The 13,001-nt window shown below is 36.4% G+C and overlaps 1 protein-coding gene across 12 annotated transcripts in view; it reads right to left on the bottom strand.

Annotated features, from left to right (window-relative positions):
- Positions 1 to 13,001, bottom strand: part of TBC1D1 (TBC1 domain family member 1) — a 98,327-nt gene that overhangs the window by 34,247 nt on the left and 51,079 nt on the right. For 7 of the 12 annotated variants that reach the window (XM_038134570.1, XM_038134566.1, XM_038134568.1 and 4 more), the window contains 9 exons: positions 12,799 to 12,903; positions 12,045 to 12,177; positions 10,533 to 10,624; positions 8,810 to 8,920; positions 8,145 to 8,273; positions 5,981 to 6,067; positions 4,616 to 4,905; positions 3,455 to 3,583; positions 922 to 1,041 (listed from right to left, as the gene is read on the bottom strand). In XM_038134570.1, coding sequence (XP_037990498.1) covers positions 922 to 1,041; positions 3,455 to 3,583; positions 4,616 to 4,905; positions 5,981 to 6,067; positions 8,145 to 8,273; positions 8,810 to 8,920; positions 10,533 to 10,624; positions 12,045 to 12,177; positions 12,799 to 12,903 — 1,196 coding nt within the window. Of the gene's footprint in view, positions 1 to 921; positions 1,042 to 3,454; positions 3,614 to 4,615; positions 4,906 to 5,980; positions 6,068 to 8,144; positions 8,274 to 8,809; positions 8,921 to 10,532; positions 10,625 to 12,044; positions 12,178 to 12,798; positions 12,904 to 13,001 lie in introns of all 12 variants that reach the window. The other 5 variants (XM_038134580.1, XM_038134572.1, XM_038134573.1 and 2 more) reach the window with 5 other exon arrangements.

Raw genomic sequence — 13,001 nt, 5'->3', positions numbered from 1 at the left:
TTTAATTCATTTTCAGTTTTCTTTGCAGCAGTATATTAATCAGAATGTATTAAAAATACATACACAATAATGTAGCTTTACCATCATACTATTTACATGCCATCCACAAAACTTAGCAGTTATTCATAGGAGACACAAAGACTTGCTGATGCCTTTTATCAGTACTCATCAAGGAGCTTTATAAACACCAACTGAACTTCCTACCTTCTGTGCACTGGGTATGCAATATTTCCCCTCCCAACATAGACTGGGAGAAAAACTTTAAGCCCTTCTGTTAGCAAGTCCACCTCTAAAACATGCAACAAACTCGGGAACAAAATCCAAGAACCTTGGATATTACTCCTTTGATGTCACCCACACAAGCCATACAGAGGTTTTTATTCAGAATACAAAATTAAATAATGAGGAACAATGCTGTTTTCCTATTAAAAATCCCACTAATAACTTTCATCTGTTAGAACTCTAAACTATTCATTGCTTTATTCCAGCTATTAGCTAAATGGTTATGAGAGTCTTTGTAGAAGCTGAAAGGGATAAATGAAATCCAGATAGCTCTGGCAGCAATAGACAGGAGCATTTTACAGGTCACCCTCTCCTTCCAACTTGAGGACACTGACATTGCTTAGGATGAATCATATATTCTCTTAAGTGAAAACTCTCCTATGTCAGAAATAATCACAGAAATACATAGATGGAAGTTGCATGACCATTGTAACATCAAAAATTACTAAAATCTGCAATCCTAATGGGAGAGTAGTCTGGGACAGCTTAACTCTTTTGACAGCAATTACATGCAGAATACATGCAGGTGAACCATTGCACAAATCAGATTTTGCAAGTGCAAGAAGCATTTGAAATATTTCAGACAAAGAAATCTTTGAAAATACAGTTTTACCTCTAGGTTTTAAGAGAGAACCCTACCTTGTTGTGCTCCTAAAGTCAGAGGTGTTATTTTCATCTACAGGAGCCAGAAATTTTAAGAAATTTGGCACAGAAGAGGAAGAATGAAGCTTTTTCCTTAAGGCAGTACGGTAGGAGATGCTGAGAGTGCAGTTGGGAGAAGTATAGTTTAGAACAAAGAAGTATAGTTTAGAACAAAGAAGTATAAATCCACAGAATAAATATAATACACAATCCTAAGATTCAAACAAAAGGCAGCTAAATCCTGAAGGTCTGAATATCAAGGAAACCAAAGCCAAAACTAAAACTGCTAACAAAGCCCTACTTTGAGATACATATCTGTTTGGGCAAACTAAGATGTTCCAATGTATATAAATGTACTTCCAGTAAAGTTATTATTCTTTGCTGTATCGCAAGATTTTTAGTGCATGTTTCAAATAAATTTCTTTAATGTAATAAGAATCAATGACAAGTCTATTACATTTTTGTAAATATGAGTTTCAATGACTGACTAAGTTTGGAGGAAAAGGTTACGAAAAGTTGACACTGATAATCACTGTGCTGGCAAATAAAAAATAAGACTTTGGCAAAAACTATTTTGTAAAGCATTAACAGGGCTTTATTCAGACAAACTTGGAACTTTAAAGTTAAAAGCTAAGTCTTCTGACTGATCATTTAGGATTGTGGCTCTGTTTATGCAACAGACAGGAGCATGAATCAAATTTCATCAACAGTCTTCTGGCCAACATAATTGTTTTAACTGAAATTATTCTCATTTAAAAGAATTATTTATTTGTCTTTTAAAATAACAAGTCTGAAACACACTCAGAAGAAGGTCAATAGAATGATGTAAGAACAACTCAGATAATGAACAGTTTTTGCATGGAATGAAAACATAGAAAATTACTTGGCTGACGATACCAGAAGACCTTTTTTGAGACAAATACACAAAATCACATGAGTAGGAGAATTTACTCCTGAAAAAGAAAATTTAAGAAATACTTGTTTCTGATAAACCATAATGTTCTATTTGGATGGCATTTAGCACTGTTTCCTGAAGATGTGAATGGAAGGGGGTGGGGGACGGCAGAATACTCTGGGATGATCAGTAGCATGAAGTGAAGCAGGTTCTTTGGTAGCTGGTATTGAGACAAAGAAGATAAGTCTGAGGCATAGTGTGCCCTGCAAAAAGGGCTCACTTACATTGTAAATCCATTACAATTACATGGTAATTTCACTTACAGAATTGGGAAGCTTGACTATATTGATTTAAACTCATTAACCCATCTGACATCCCCATCAATTTCCATTTTCAGTCTTGCTGCTTAGATGTTCAATATGGCATACCCTTAACAGACAGGGAAAGGGAAGGAGAAGTTGCAACTTTGTGTATCAGTTATCAGAATCATTACCATACCAATTGGAAAAAATTGCTTTGAGAATTTAACCTTCAGGATTCAAGTAAGACTTAGTAAATTGAAGAGTGAACAGGATTTTGCAGACTTGCATTTCCTGCCTTGAGCTATGTCATATTTCTGAGGTAAAGCTGAATTAAGAAATTCTAGTTAGTACTCAGCAAGTACATACAACTGAAGAAAGTGGTGAAGCAGCATCCTCAGTCGAGTATTTTCTTAGGTTTAGAAAAATCAGCACCTTGGGGAAGCAGGAAACTTTCGCAGAAGAGAACAAAACCAAAAAATAAACAGCAACAGCAATAAAAATTGCTTGCCAATGGCCAGTGACTGTTGACAGTGTTTCTGAGACATTTGGTCTCATTAGCCTTTTGAGCTGAAATAAGCCGTTTTAGCTCAAGGGATTAAGAAAGAGCTTCACAGTTTATGATTTTTAGGGAGCCACTCAATTTCAGGTTCTCAGGGAAACAAGTGTTATTGTCCTTTTCTTCAATGCTCTCTCTCTATATTTTAATTCTAAGAAAGAAGGCATGGAAACGTATTATTTGATACTGCTGCAAGTAACCAAGACAAATGATGGGTTGATGGGTTGAAGTTTTTGTTTGCTTGTTCTTGGAGCTTTGTTTTGTGAGGAGTGGGGATGGTGGTGGGGTTGTATGTGGTGGGGTTTTTTCCTATCAGCTCTCCATATTCCTGATGCTTCTTGCCCCATGTAACTACTTGGTCAACTTGCCTTTAATGTTAGAGAACAAAAGAACAGTAGTATGTTTTTGTGTTACCATTAACAAACGACAGAACCAAATACTTCAGGAAGGACAGACAAAGTGAGCTCTCAGGTTCTTGGCAAGTTATCACTCACACAATTTAAGGAGCGCTGCTGTCTGCTGCATAACAACAAATTGCTTTGAAACAACTGGCTCTAAAGAGCCAGTGTCTGAAAGAATTTAATTGATTGAAACAACAAATTATGTAAGTACCAGCTCTGCATTAAGAAGTGGAGCAGTTAAAGAGCTCCCTCTCCCAGAAAAATCTACCACCTTTGGTCTATACTAAATTGTTTTAATTATTTGTGCTATAGAGTTTCATATTTACGACATAGGAAAACAAACCCTACCCCAAACTATTTGCAAGTACTAGCTCACCTTTTTGGTGCAAAATGGCCACTTGGTTCTCCACTTGAATTATGCCTTAGATATTTTAGAAAGTTGGGTGAAGAGGCCGAGGGATTAAGACGAGCTAGAGTAGGAGAACGTGCAAGTTGACCAGAAGAACTTTTAGATTTGCCGACAGATTCGTTCACACCATATAGTGCGGATTCCAACCAGAGCGATGGAGTTGAGGTAGCACAGAGAACAACACAGAAAGAAAGGAAAGGAGGGAAAAAAAAAATGAAATCCCTTCTCTAATCTTTGAAAGGGAGCTGGCATATGTGAGAAAATTCCTATGTTTTTCACAGTTAATGCAGCAACTGTAAGAACACGAACTTTTTTTTAACCCCGTCAGCAAAGTCCCAAATTCACATTTACAGGCTTAAGCAAGGCATTTCAGAACACGACCAATTCAACTCACCAAAAAATGGCACTAACACCCCCATTTCTTTTTCCTTATATGTGCTTCCCCTTGATTTCGATGAGAAAGTCAGGCATATGATCAAGAGTTCCAATGAATGAGAAGTGAAATACAGAAGTATTTCAACAGTAATTGGAAGAAGCCAGATAGAAGGGAGGGAGAAAACTGCCATAAAGTTAAGAGGAGGCTAGAGATGCAGAGGCAGGCCTTTGAAGGAGGACAGCTTGAAGAATATTCATATTAAAGCAAGTAGTAGTTTGTTTTTGTCAGTAAAATCTAGATAGGCTCATTGAAAAGCTAGACAGGAGCCCCACCTCTACCAATAACTAGGCACTTTAAGTCACTTCTGTGTGCTATTTCAAAGCTACATATGAAATCACCAACTAGTAAGGATTTCAGGATCACAGAGGCTAGTGGATTTTTTTCTGTAAATAGAAAACAATAAGTAGCATTAATTCATACTGCTCACAGATCAAAACAACAAAAATGATTCCTTGGACAAATATAACTAAATCAAGTAGTTTGTGACATACTGTGGAACTACACATCTCATGCCTTCTTTCCCTTGTGAAGCACACAGGGCTAAAGGTGCTTTTAGAAAGAATACCTACAAACCTCCAAGAAGTGGCACACTGCATCTCTTATCCATTAAGAGGACATACCTGGTATGCAAGTATCATCCCCAAATATGCCCTCAACGAACAAAATCATAGCCTGCTTTGAATAAGGCTTACTTTCTTTTGTGAGGAGTCTCTGTGCTCACTGAGTGATACCTCATGAGTTTCCTCTGAGGAACAGATGGCGATGTTTCGACAGGCCCCAGAGATTCCTGGCTCTCAGTTGGTAAATGACTGAGTGTGTTTGCTCGCCTCCGAAAGCTCTGCTGGGGCAGTGTGACAGACTGCTCCAGAGAGAAATCCTCTGGGTCACTGCAGAGCTCATCCAGCGATCCACTGGTCTTGACAGCATTTTCTGCAGGAAGCGTAGGAAGTCTGTCTTTCTCCTTTTCACACAACGGTGGCTCCTAGCAGTGCAAGACATAAGGTTATCAATATGTGGGCTTAGAACCCATCTTTGAGATTGCAGTACCATGTCATTATTCACATCCCACAGACATCTGCTTCAAACACACACACTTTTATCAAGCCAGGTCAAAGAAAGACGTTTGATGTTTTATATCCTTGTTATTCATCACTTAGGCAAACAAAGCAGAGTCTTTATTTTGCAGAGAAAATTTTTAGTAATTTTGAGAGTATTTGTATTTTATAGTGTGTTGAATACAACTCAAAAGAAATAGGGTCAGAACAAAATGGTGATGTTTGGCTAAGAGTGAAAAGGGTGGCATTGCAGAATGCTGTATCTTTAGCAACCCAATCTAACCATATAACATTCCTCTTGTCTACCTGCAGATACACACAAAGAACTTAAGCCTTTGACTAGATGCCTGTTTCAATCCCAAGCCATGCATTTTTTTTATTCCTCACCCTGTTTCCTGCAGAATCAGACATTTTTTCAAAAACATAAGCAGAAAGAGCAGACTCTTATTGACATGGCGTCAGGAGTCTGCAGGTGAGCAGGCATTTACAGCAGAATCAATAGCTGGATTTCTAAGTCTACAGAGTGCTATGCTGCCTCCAGGGAAGAAGACTGGCTTCTTCCATGTTGTTTGTTTGTATTGTTTTATACAGACTAAAAGTTTTCTAACCACACAAACATGGAAATTACCTCCTGTTTTAGTTTTAAGTTTATTTTCATACAGTCCTGCATTCATGGTATGAACTTTCAGGACTAAAACCAGTCAGATTAGGATCAGCAGCATGGTCACTTGTTTTGCTTCACACTTTGTAAAATTCAGATGATTTTATATTTTATATTTTATTTCACATATACTCACATATTCATACAAAATATGTTATATACAGTACAAGGTATTTCTAATTCAATAGCACTTCTCTGGTTTATAACACAGGGAATAGAATGAAAAGCTTGAAAGCAACTGGAAACATTTCACATCTGACCATATTTCATACTCGCTTAGTTGTTTCACTTCACTTTTTTGAAGTGTCTAAATATGTACAATTATCCCAGGCTTTACTTACTTTATTTGTGCTGCTTAAGGTACTGGACATAGAGCTGTCCAAATCCACAGAACCAGACCTGTCCAGTGGAGCTCTGGCTTTACTGCCCTGTAGCAATAAAGCACATCAGCAGTTAAGATTATGATACATAGGGCACACCAAAGAGATTTAGGTAGCACAGTTGAGATCTGTAATTTTCACAGACAGTATCAAATTTGATTTCCTGAAATGCCTAAAATACCCTTTTTCCCTATGGGAAACAGAAGCTTCATTCAGGATAGTCTCTGTCAACGTGAAGAATCCTGTTGAGGAATTGTAATGGAATTGAGGAATTGTCATGGGCAATGATGTGCTTTCTATGATGTGTACATTATCACATATTTCACATGTACTAGAATTACTGTTAAAGTACCTTCTGTATTAGGTACTTACCAAGACACAGAAAAATGAAAAGGATGTCTTTTACAAAGGACTAAACCCATATAAATTTAATACACAGGAAAATATAATTTCTGGTACTACCATTCAGTGCCTACAAATCAGAAAGCATAAATATTTCAGTAGAATCTGTGAACAATATTTTAATATTTTTATATAATTTGCTTGAGTAATGTTGTTGTGTAACTAAGAAAAATATCTGATGAATTCTGATGTGCTAACACAATTATGGAACTTGTATCTTCCTAACCTTAAATCATATAAATTTTAACGTTCTGAAGTTAAAGCTTATGTTCTCTTTGAAGTTTTATTCCAGGTAAAATAGAAAATGTAGTCATTATTCACAACAGTGACTATCTCTCTAGTTCAGCCAAAGCTTCTGGCTCTAGATCTGATCAAAATCAAGAGTTTCCATCAAAACAACAATGCCAGTGAAAATGCAACCAGTGTACAGCTATGCTTACATAGGCAGCTTATACCGGTTAGGATAAACTGAAAAAAAATAGAACAGTAGTACAGCTAATGTAACAACACTAACATTATATTTATAACTAACATTATACTGCACAGCTGCAGTAGGATTTTATAGGGGTGAATTCTAGAAATGCTGTGTGGGAAGTAACAAGAGGAGATACAAAACTAAAAATCAACTCTATGTGTACAATTTTAACAGGAGAACCATGCTTTTGCTATCATTTGTCTAAAGAGAACAGGTTAGATATGATGCCTGAAACAAGCTTTGAAAACCTAGTTTTGTCACTACAAGTTGCTTGTCTGTGAACTAATAAATTGTACAACTGTATTAGATATTGCTTCAATGTAACTGTCCAATTTCTGTTCCTGAATATTTGTTGTTTGGCACTCTGTCACAACTCTTTTGTTTTAAGGGAGAAGGTCTGATTTATTTCATCCTTTGTCAAGCAGAAGTCCTTCCAAGCCTCCTACTATTTTCCTCAGGCTTTTCTCATGAGGTGCAAAATTAAGTATATTTGAATGAGAAGACATTCCACAGATTTAAATCGTGATTAAACTTGACATCTGATTTGATTTCAAACTGCTGCTGTTTACTTCAGTAGCTAATTTCAGTGATCTATTCATGATAAACATTTTCACAGAATCACAGAATTAACCAGGTTTGAAAGGAATCACTATCACATAGATGCTGAAGTTTTTTTTCCACTAATCAGTATTTCCAGACACTGTCTACAGAGAATTTGTAATAGTAGATGTAATAGTGCATAGATGCCCTCATGTTCTTAGTCCCGTTCTTTACATTCCTCATCTTCAAATAATCTACAGAATTTTAAAGTTCAGATATCCCACTATTCATCAGTTCTGTGTCACTAATAAACACATCTCATTAGAAATGCTTAGTCAGCTCCTTAGGAGTTTGCTTCTACATAAAGAGAAGTGAGCAATAATTACTGTTTTAATTTTCTAAATACAAAAGATAAACAAATCAATTGTTGCTTTTCATATGTCCTCATATTAAACTTCATATTATTTTTTTAATGTCTATATACACATTTTCTTATCTTGGAATTAGTTCACTTCATTCAGGACTTGGTATTCTCTCTACCAAAGCCCTCCTTTTTTTGTCTTCTAAAATGTACACTCAAATATTCCTGTCACTGTGACTTTAATAACCTTTGGGCTAAGGCCTGGAATGCTAACAAGTAAGATTTTTCTATCAAATAAACAAAGCAATGACATTATGCTCAAAGACAATAAACATGAAGATACTTACACGTGATAAAATACTTTCAAAAGATTCTGTAAGAGACCGTTTTGCTTTGTTCTTTAACATGTCTAATCTAAATCTCGAAGCACTGCTGGACACCTCATTTACAGCATTCTCAGCAGGAGGTTGTGAAGCCTGCAAGTGTTTAAAAACAGAAGTGCAAAATAGTCAACAGCATGGAGAAAATCTCAGTGAACTTCAAATGGTTGTTTGCACACAAGAAATAACTTTCAGTCTTGAGTAAATGTAAGGAGGCTTTATCAATGACCAAATCCAATGTGTTGTCATTACACTGACTCAACACTGACAGCGAGATGGCAAATGCCACAGATCAGCTGAGAGCAATCACAAATTCATTATACAGTCTCTCACATATATGAAATTTTCTTTGCAGAGAGAACAAATAAACAATTTAGTAGTCTGCCTCGTTTGCAACCCTGTCTCCTAGGCCTGAAATCAGACTGTACCAGGGACCTCAAAATTTGAGATATCTGTTTTGGCACATGACAATAGTTTATGAACCATAAGCAAACCCAGTATTCACCACTGCTTACACATTGAAGTTTCAAATTGCAGGTGATGCAAATTTGCCTTTGGAAAGATACAAAAATGGAATGGAAAATTTTTTCCTGGCTTCTCCTTACATGAACTAAAATTGAATGATTACTTACCTGTTTTGCTTCTCCAACATGAACGTGGTCCTTCTGTTTTTCTTCATACATGTTTCTCAAAAGAGAGATAACCAGCTCATTTTCTTTTTGTTCATTTCGTGGTCTTAATTTCTGTAATTGAAAACATCACAAGCACAGTAATTATACATCTGTGTAACAGTTTGTAAATGTTTACACTTTTCATTTGTCACTGTAATAAATCATCAATGTAGGAACAAGTTTAGTCTGTTAATGCTACTACTCCAGTCCACCAGAGGACACCAGTGTCCCAGGCAAAGCACCAATACAGCCACAAAAACACTTGACCTCACTTCATACATGCCAGAATTTACACCAAGGACAGAGGACAACTGTACAGATATCAAACTGCCACAAGCAAATAAACTCTTTAAAAATATTTTTGTCAATTTTCTTTTTATATAAAGAAAATGGAACCACTAGTTCTGAGGTTGTAGCATACATGGAGTACTGTCCTAGAGATAGGATTCACAACACTTCTACTAGAAATCCTTCACACCGGACATTTAGTTTTTGGGAAATGACATAGGTTTTTTATAAATTAGTGCACAAGGTGAACCTATTTATCTATGCTGCATTTTATTTTGATCTCAATTATTGTAAGAGAAGATTTTAAAACAATTTATTAAAGAATTTAATCCCAGAAACCTAACTTTTGAAAAACATATGCTGCCTTAAGCCTGTTGATATAATGCAGAGAATAGAGTATGAATTAATGCCAAGGTAGCCTTTAGAGTAATGAAAGTACCACAGGAATACAGTTACCTAAAAATGCAAATCATGGTAACAATAAATGGATCTGCAAGAATGCAACATTCCAGGCTGTCCAACTAAAAAAGTTAGCTAAGAAAGATGGGCAGGAGATTTGTACTTTACCCTTAGTTTTACCAAGTTAATGGTTTGCAGACCCTCATCAGAAGCAATTAACAGTTTCCTGGGACTACTAGAAAGAAGCTTTAGACTGTGTGCAGAACACTAAAAGGCAACAGTACTGCTAGCTGCCCTACACGAAGAAATTACTCAGCTCATGGAATTGGTTCCACAGAGTAACTTCCAAATTTGGTACTGAGTGATAAACTGCCATGTGGAAACACACAAAGAGACTGAAATGACTCAAAAGAGGAAGGAAACATTACTTTTCAAAAAGTCTGACATTTCTTAATCTTCAACAGTGCTTCAATCCCAGTGACATTTCCTACAATCCACATCATCTGTTTTAAATCCAGCTATGCTTTCCTCTATCCTAAAATAGATTTAATTAAGAAGATCAAAAGTTTAACTTCTTTTGTTAGCTTGACAAGAATTAAGATCTAGGAAAATATATTTTAGGCAAGAAATTTTCTCATCTGGGAATATTACAGAAATTTGTTTTGGTCCAAGTAACAGTTTGAATGTCCTCACAGTACAAGTTATTGCCTTCACCCATTAAAAAAATGTGTTCAGTTTTACTCAGTGAGAAGGCAACATCTCCATGGAAAGCAAGGAGTATTAGGGGAAGAAAAATTAGTAAAACAGTCATTTTCATCAAAAGGTAAGTTTTTAACAGCTCTAGAAAAACAACTGAAATTAAAGCACAAGCTGGCTAAGAGTCTATTAAGTAAAAGTAGCGAATGATTCACAAAAAATGAAAATTACTTCTGTGTTTTACACAGATGTTAGCAAAAAACACCAACAGCTTTAAAATCTTGTAGGAAACAAAGCTTACCTGAACCTCTTCAAAAACAGAGGCCTGTTCCTGGTTATTTAGTGTGGTTAGATGCTTTTGTAGTTCCAGTTTAGTCTTAGAAGGGTGCAACCCTACCAAGAGGAACAAAAATGAACAAATTAGAGGGTCAATTTTTTCAGAATTAATCAATCACATAAATACGCTCACAATTTAAGCCAAAGCTTGTCAATTATTTGAGCTGGCCCATTCCATGATTTCATAAGAGGGCATTAGAAAGAACTCTAGGTTAATTTAAAGCTACTACTAAACTCATGTCTCTAAAATGAGGGACATGAACTCTGCAATGAGGAGATTTACTGAGCACAGACCAGGATTATACTCTTAGCTGAAGATTCCATTATCACACAAGATAAAATAAACCCACAATCTACTGCATTTTAGCAGACTGTTTTGTTGGTGTTTTGTGCAGTGCTGCTTGAATATTGTTTATGGTATAAATAGAATTCCCTTTCATTTTCTCCAATTTCTGTGTTGTGGGCCCTTCTGAAAACCAGTAAATTTATTGCTTAGTGAAGGTCTTACTTTGCCTTTTGATGAAAACATCTATTGACAGTCTAAAGCAGACTACCCTTTCATTCAGATTATTTTTTTCTATTCTCATCCTGGCTTAAATTCATTTCCTCTGTTTTTGTGGAAAAACAGCAAACCATCAACAGTATTGTGCACTTCAGTTTCTGATCATGGAATATCTCCTCCAGAAGCAGATGATATGATTAACAAGATGGCATGATTGAAGGCATTAAGGGACATTTGCCTTTAAGAAACTTCCCAAAAATCACAGCTAGCTGAAAACCAAAACAGAGTGAAAGTAGTTTTGTAAGTTCTCCAGTTTCATCAAATTAACACTAGGCAGGTTTTAGTCCAACAAGCCACTGTCATGTGATCTGACAAGCTGCTGTTGCCCTTTATTCACCCCAAACATCACTTAAATGGGACAAAATCTAACTGTGAAATTTGCTGAAACGTAAAGAGGTTTTTTATGACTTGAACATCTGTTCCTGGGCAACAACTACAATTCTAATTTCTGCATTTCCATGAAGGAGCAGAGATCAACACCACAAACACACATATTAAAAGCATACTGTTCAGTTCCTGCTTAGTGATAGCATAATGCCAGTTTCTAAGTGGACTCAATAGGACAGCAGGTCACAGCTATTGCAGCATCTGTCCTTCAGAGGTTCCTTATCTAGAGTCTTCTGCATTTAGAGGGCTAATAGAGCCAAACAAGCTGCAACTTGCTAATGTTTACACTTGGAAACAGTTTTAAAAAGTTCAACTAACACATAAAGGAGCTTACCTCTTGTTAGAAAATTCTTATTACTTTACAGAAAACCTGATACTACAGTCCTCTAAATAAAAGTACCTGGCTCTCAACTTTCCACCCCAAATCCCAAGCTATTTTTAAGCATTAATTTCCTTAGGATTTTACATACTGTCCCCCAGTGAAACTGCCAGAAAAAATATTCAACCAGAAAATTCTTTAAATCTCACCTTCTATCTTTTCACAGAGTTTATGCAAACTTTGCATTGGACACCCTTCACAGAGCTGGGGCTGTGCCTTGGAAGTTTGTTGCACAGCAGCCACAGTGAAAGCCTGTTTCAATGTCATCATGATTTCATCAACCTGAAAAGAACAGCATGCAGAAGAACAGAATTTCACTCTTCCACTGTTTTCTTTAACACAAACACAACAGCCTTTTAGAATGATACTGCCCCTTGCTTGGGAATGTGCTCATGATTAAAAAGACAAGCTGTTGCTATGCTGGCTCTGTGCACAAACGCACAAGCACAATAAAACTCATCATGAACTCGTGTCTCTTCCAGGCCACCCAATTTTATCACTGTGGTCTAATGAAAGATCCTGCCCTCTATCTCAAACCCCTTTCTTATCTATGATTAAAAAGCTTACTGCAGTTGGGATGCACTGGCCTTACTTAGAGCACAGGAGAGTAGTCCTGATTTTCAGAACAGGTGCCCTAACAGAAAACTCTCCTCAAAAAAGAAGCATAAGGTCCAACTTAGTTTGTGAAATGAAGATTTTGTGGATTTTAAAGAGGATTTTAACGTCTGCCCTCAAAACAAATGAAAAGGTCTCTTGCAGACTGATATATTAGTAACATGTTTGAAATACTTGTATTTCTGAGTGGAATAGGATTTGAGGACATTGAGCAAAATACAGAGCATAGAGCAATAGAAGATTTTTAGGGCCTAATATTACATTTGGCCATTCTTTTCTTTCACTTACCAGTGCTTCATCTGTACACTGAAACACGTAGCAAACAAAGTGGAAACCTCCATTTTCTGAAGACTCTCTGCAGATGAACCCAAAGTGATCCACATGTCTAATTCCCTAGGAAAGGAACAACAGCAATGAAACAGTCATACCTATTTTCAATGTTTTGTACTTGTATTTCTTTCAGGAAGAAAAGAACAAGATAGCATTACATA

The sequence above is a fragment of the Motacilla alba genome, chromosome 4 (assembly GCF_015832195.1).
Source record: "Motacilla alba alba isolate MOTALB_02 chromosome 4, Motacilla_alba_V1.0_pri, whole genome shotgun sequence".
Lineage (NCBI taxonomy): Eukaryota > Metazoa > Chordata > Aves > Passeriformes > Motacillidae > Motacilla > Motacilla alba.
The sequence above is the reverse complement of the archived record's forward strand: the minus strand, read 5'-3'. Positions and strand labels throughout refer to the sequence as shown.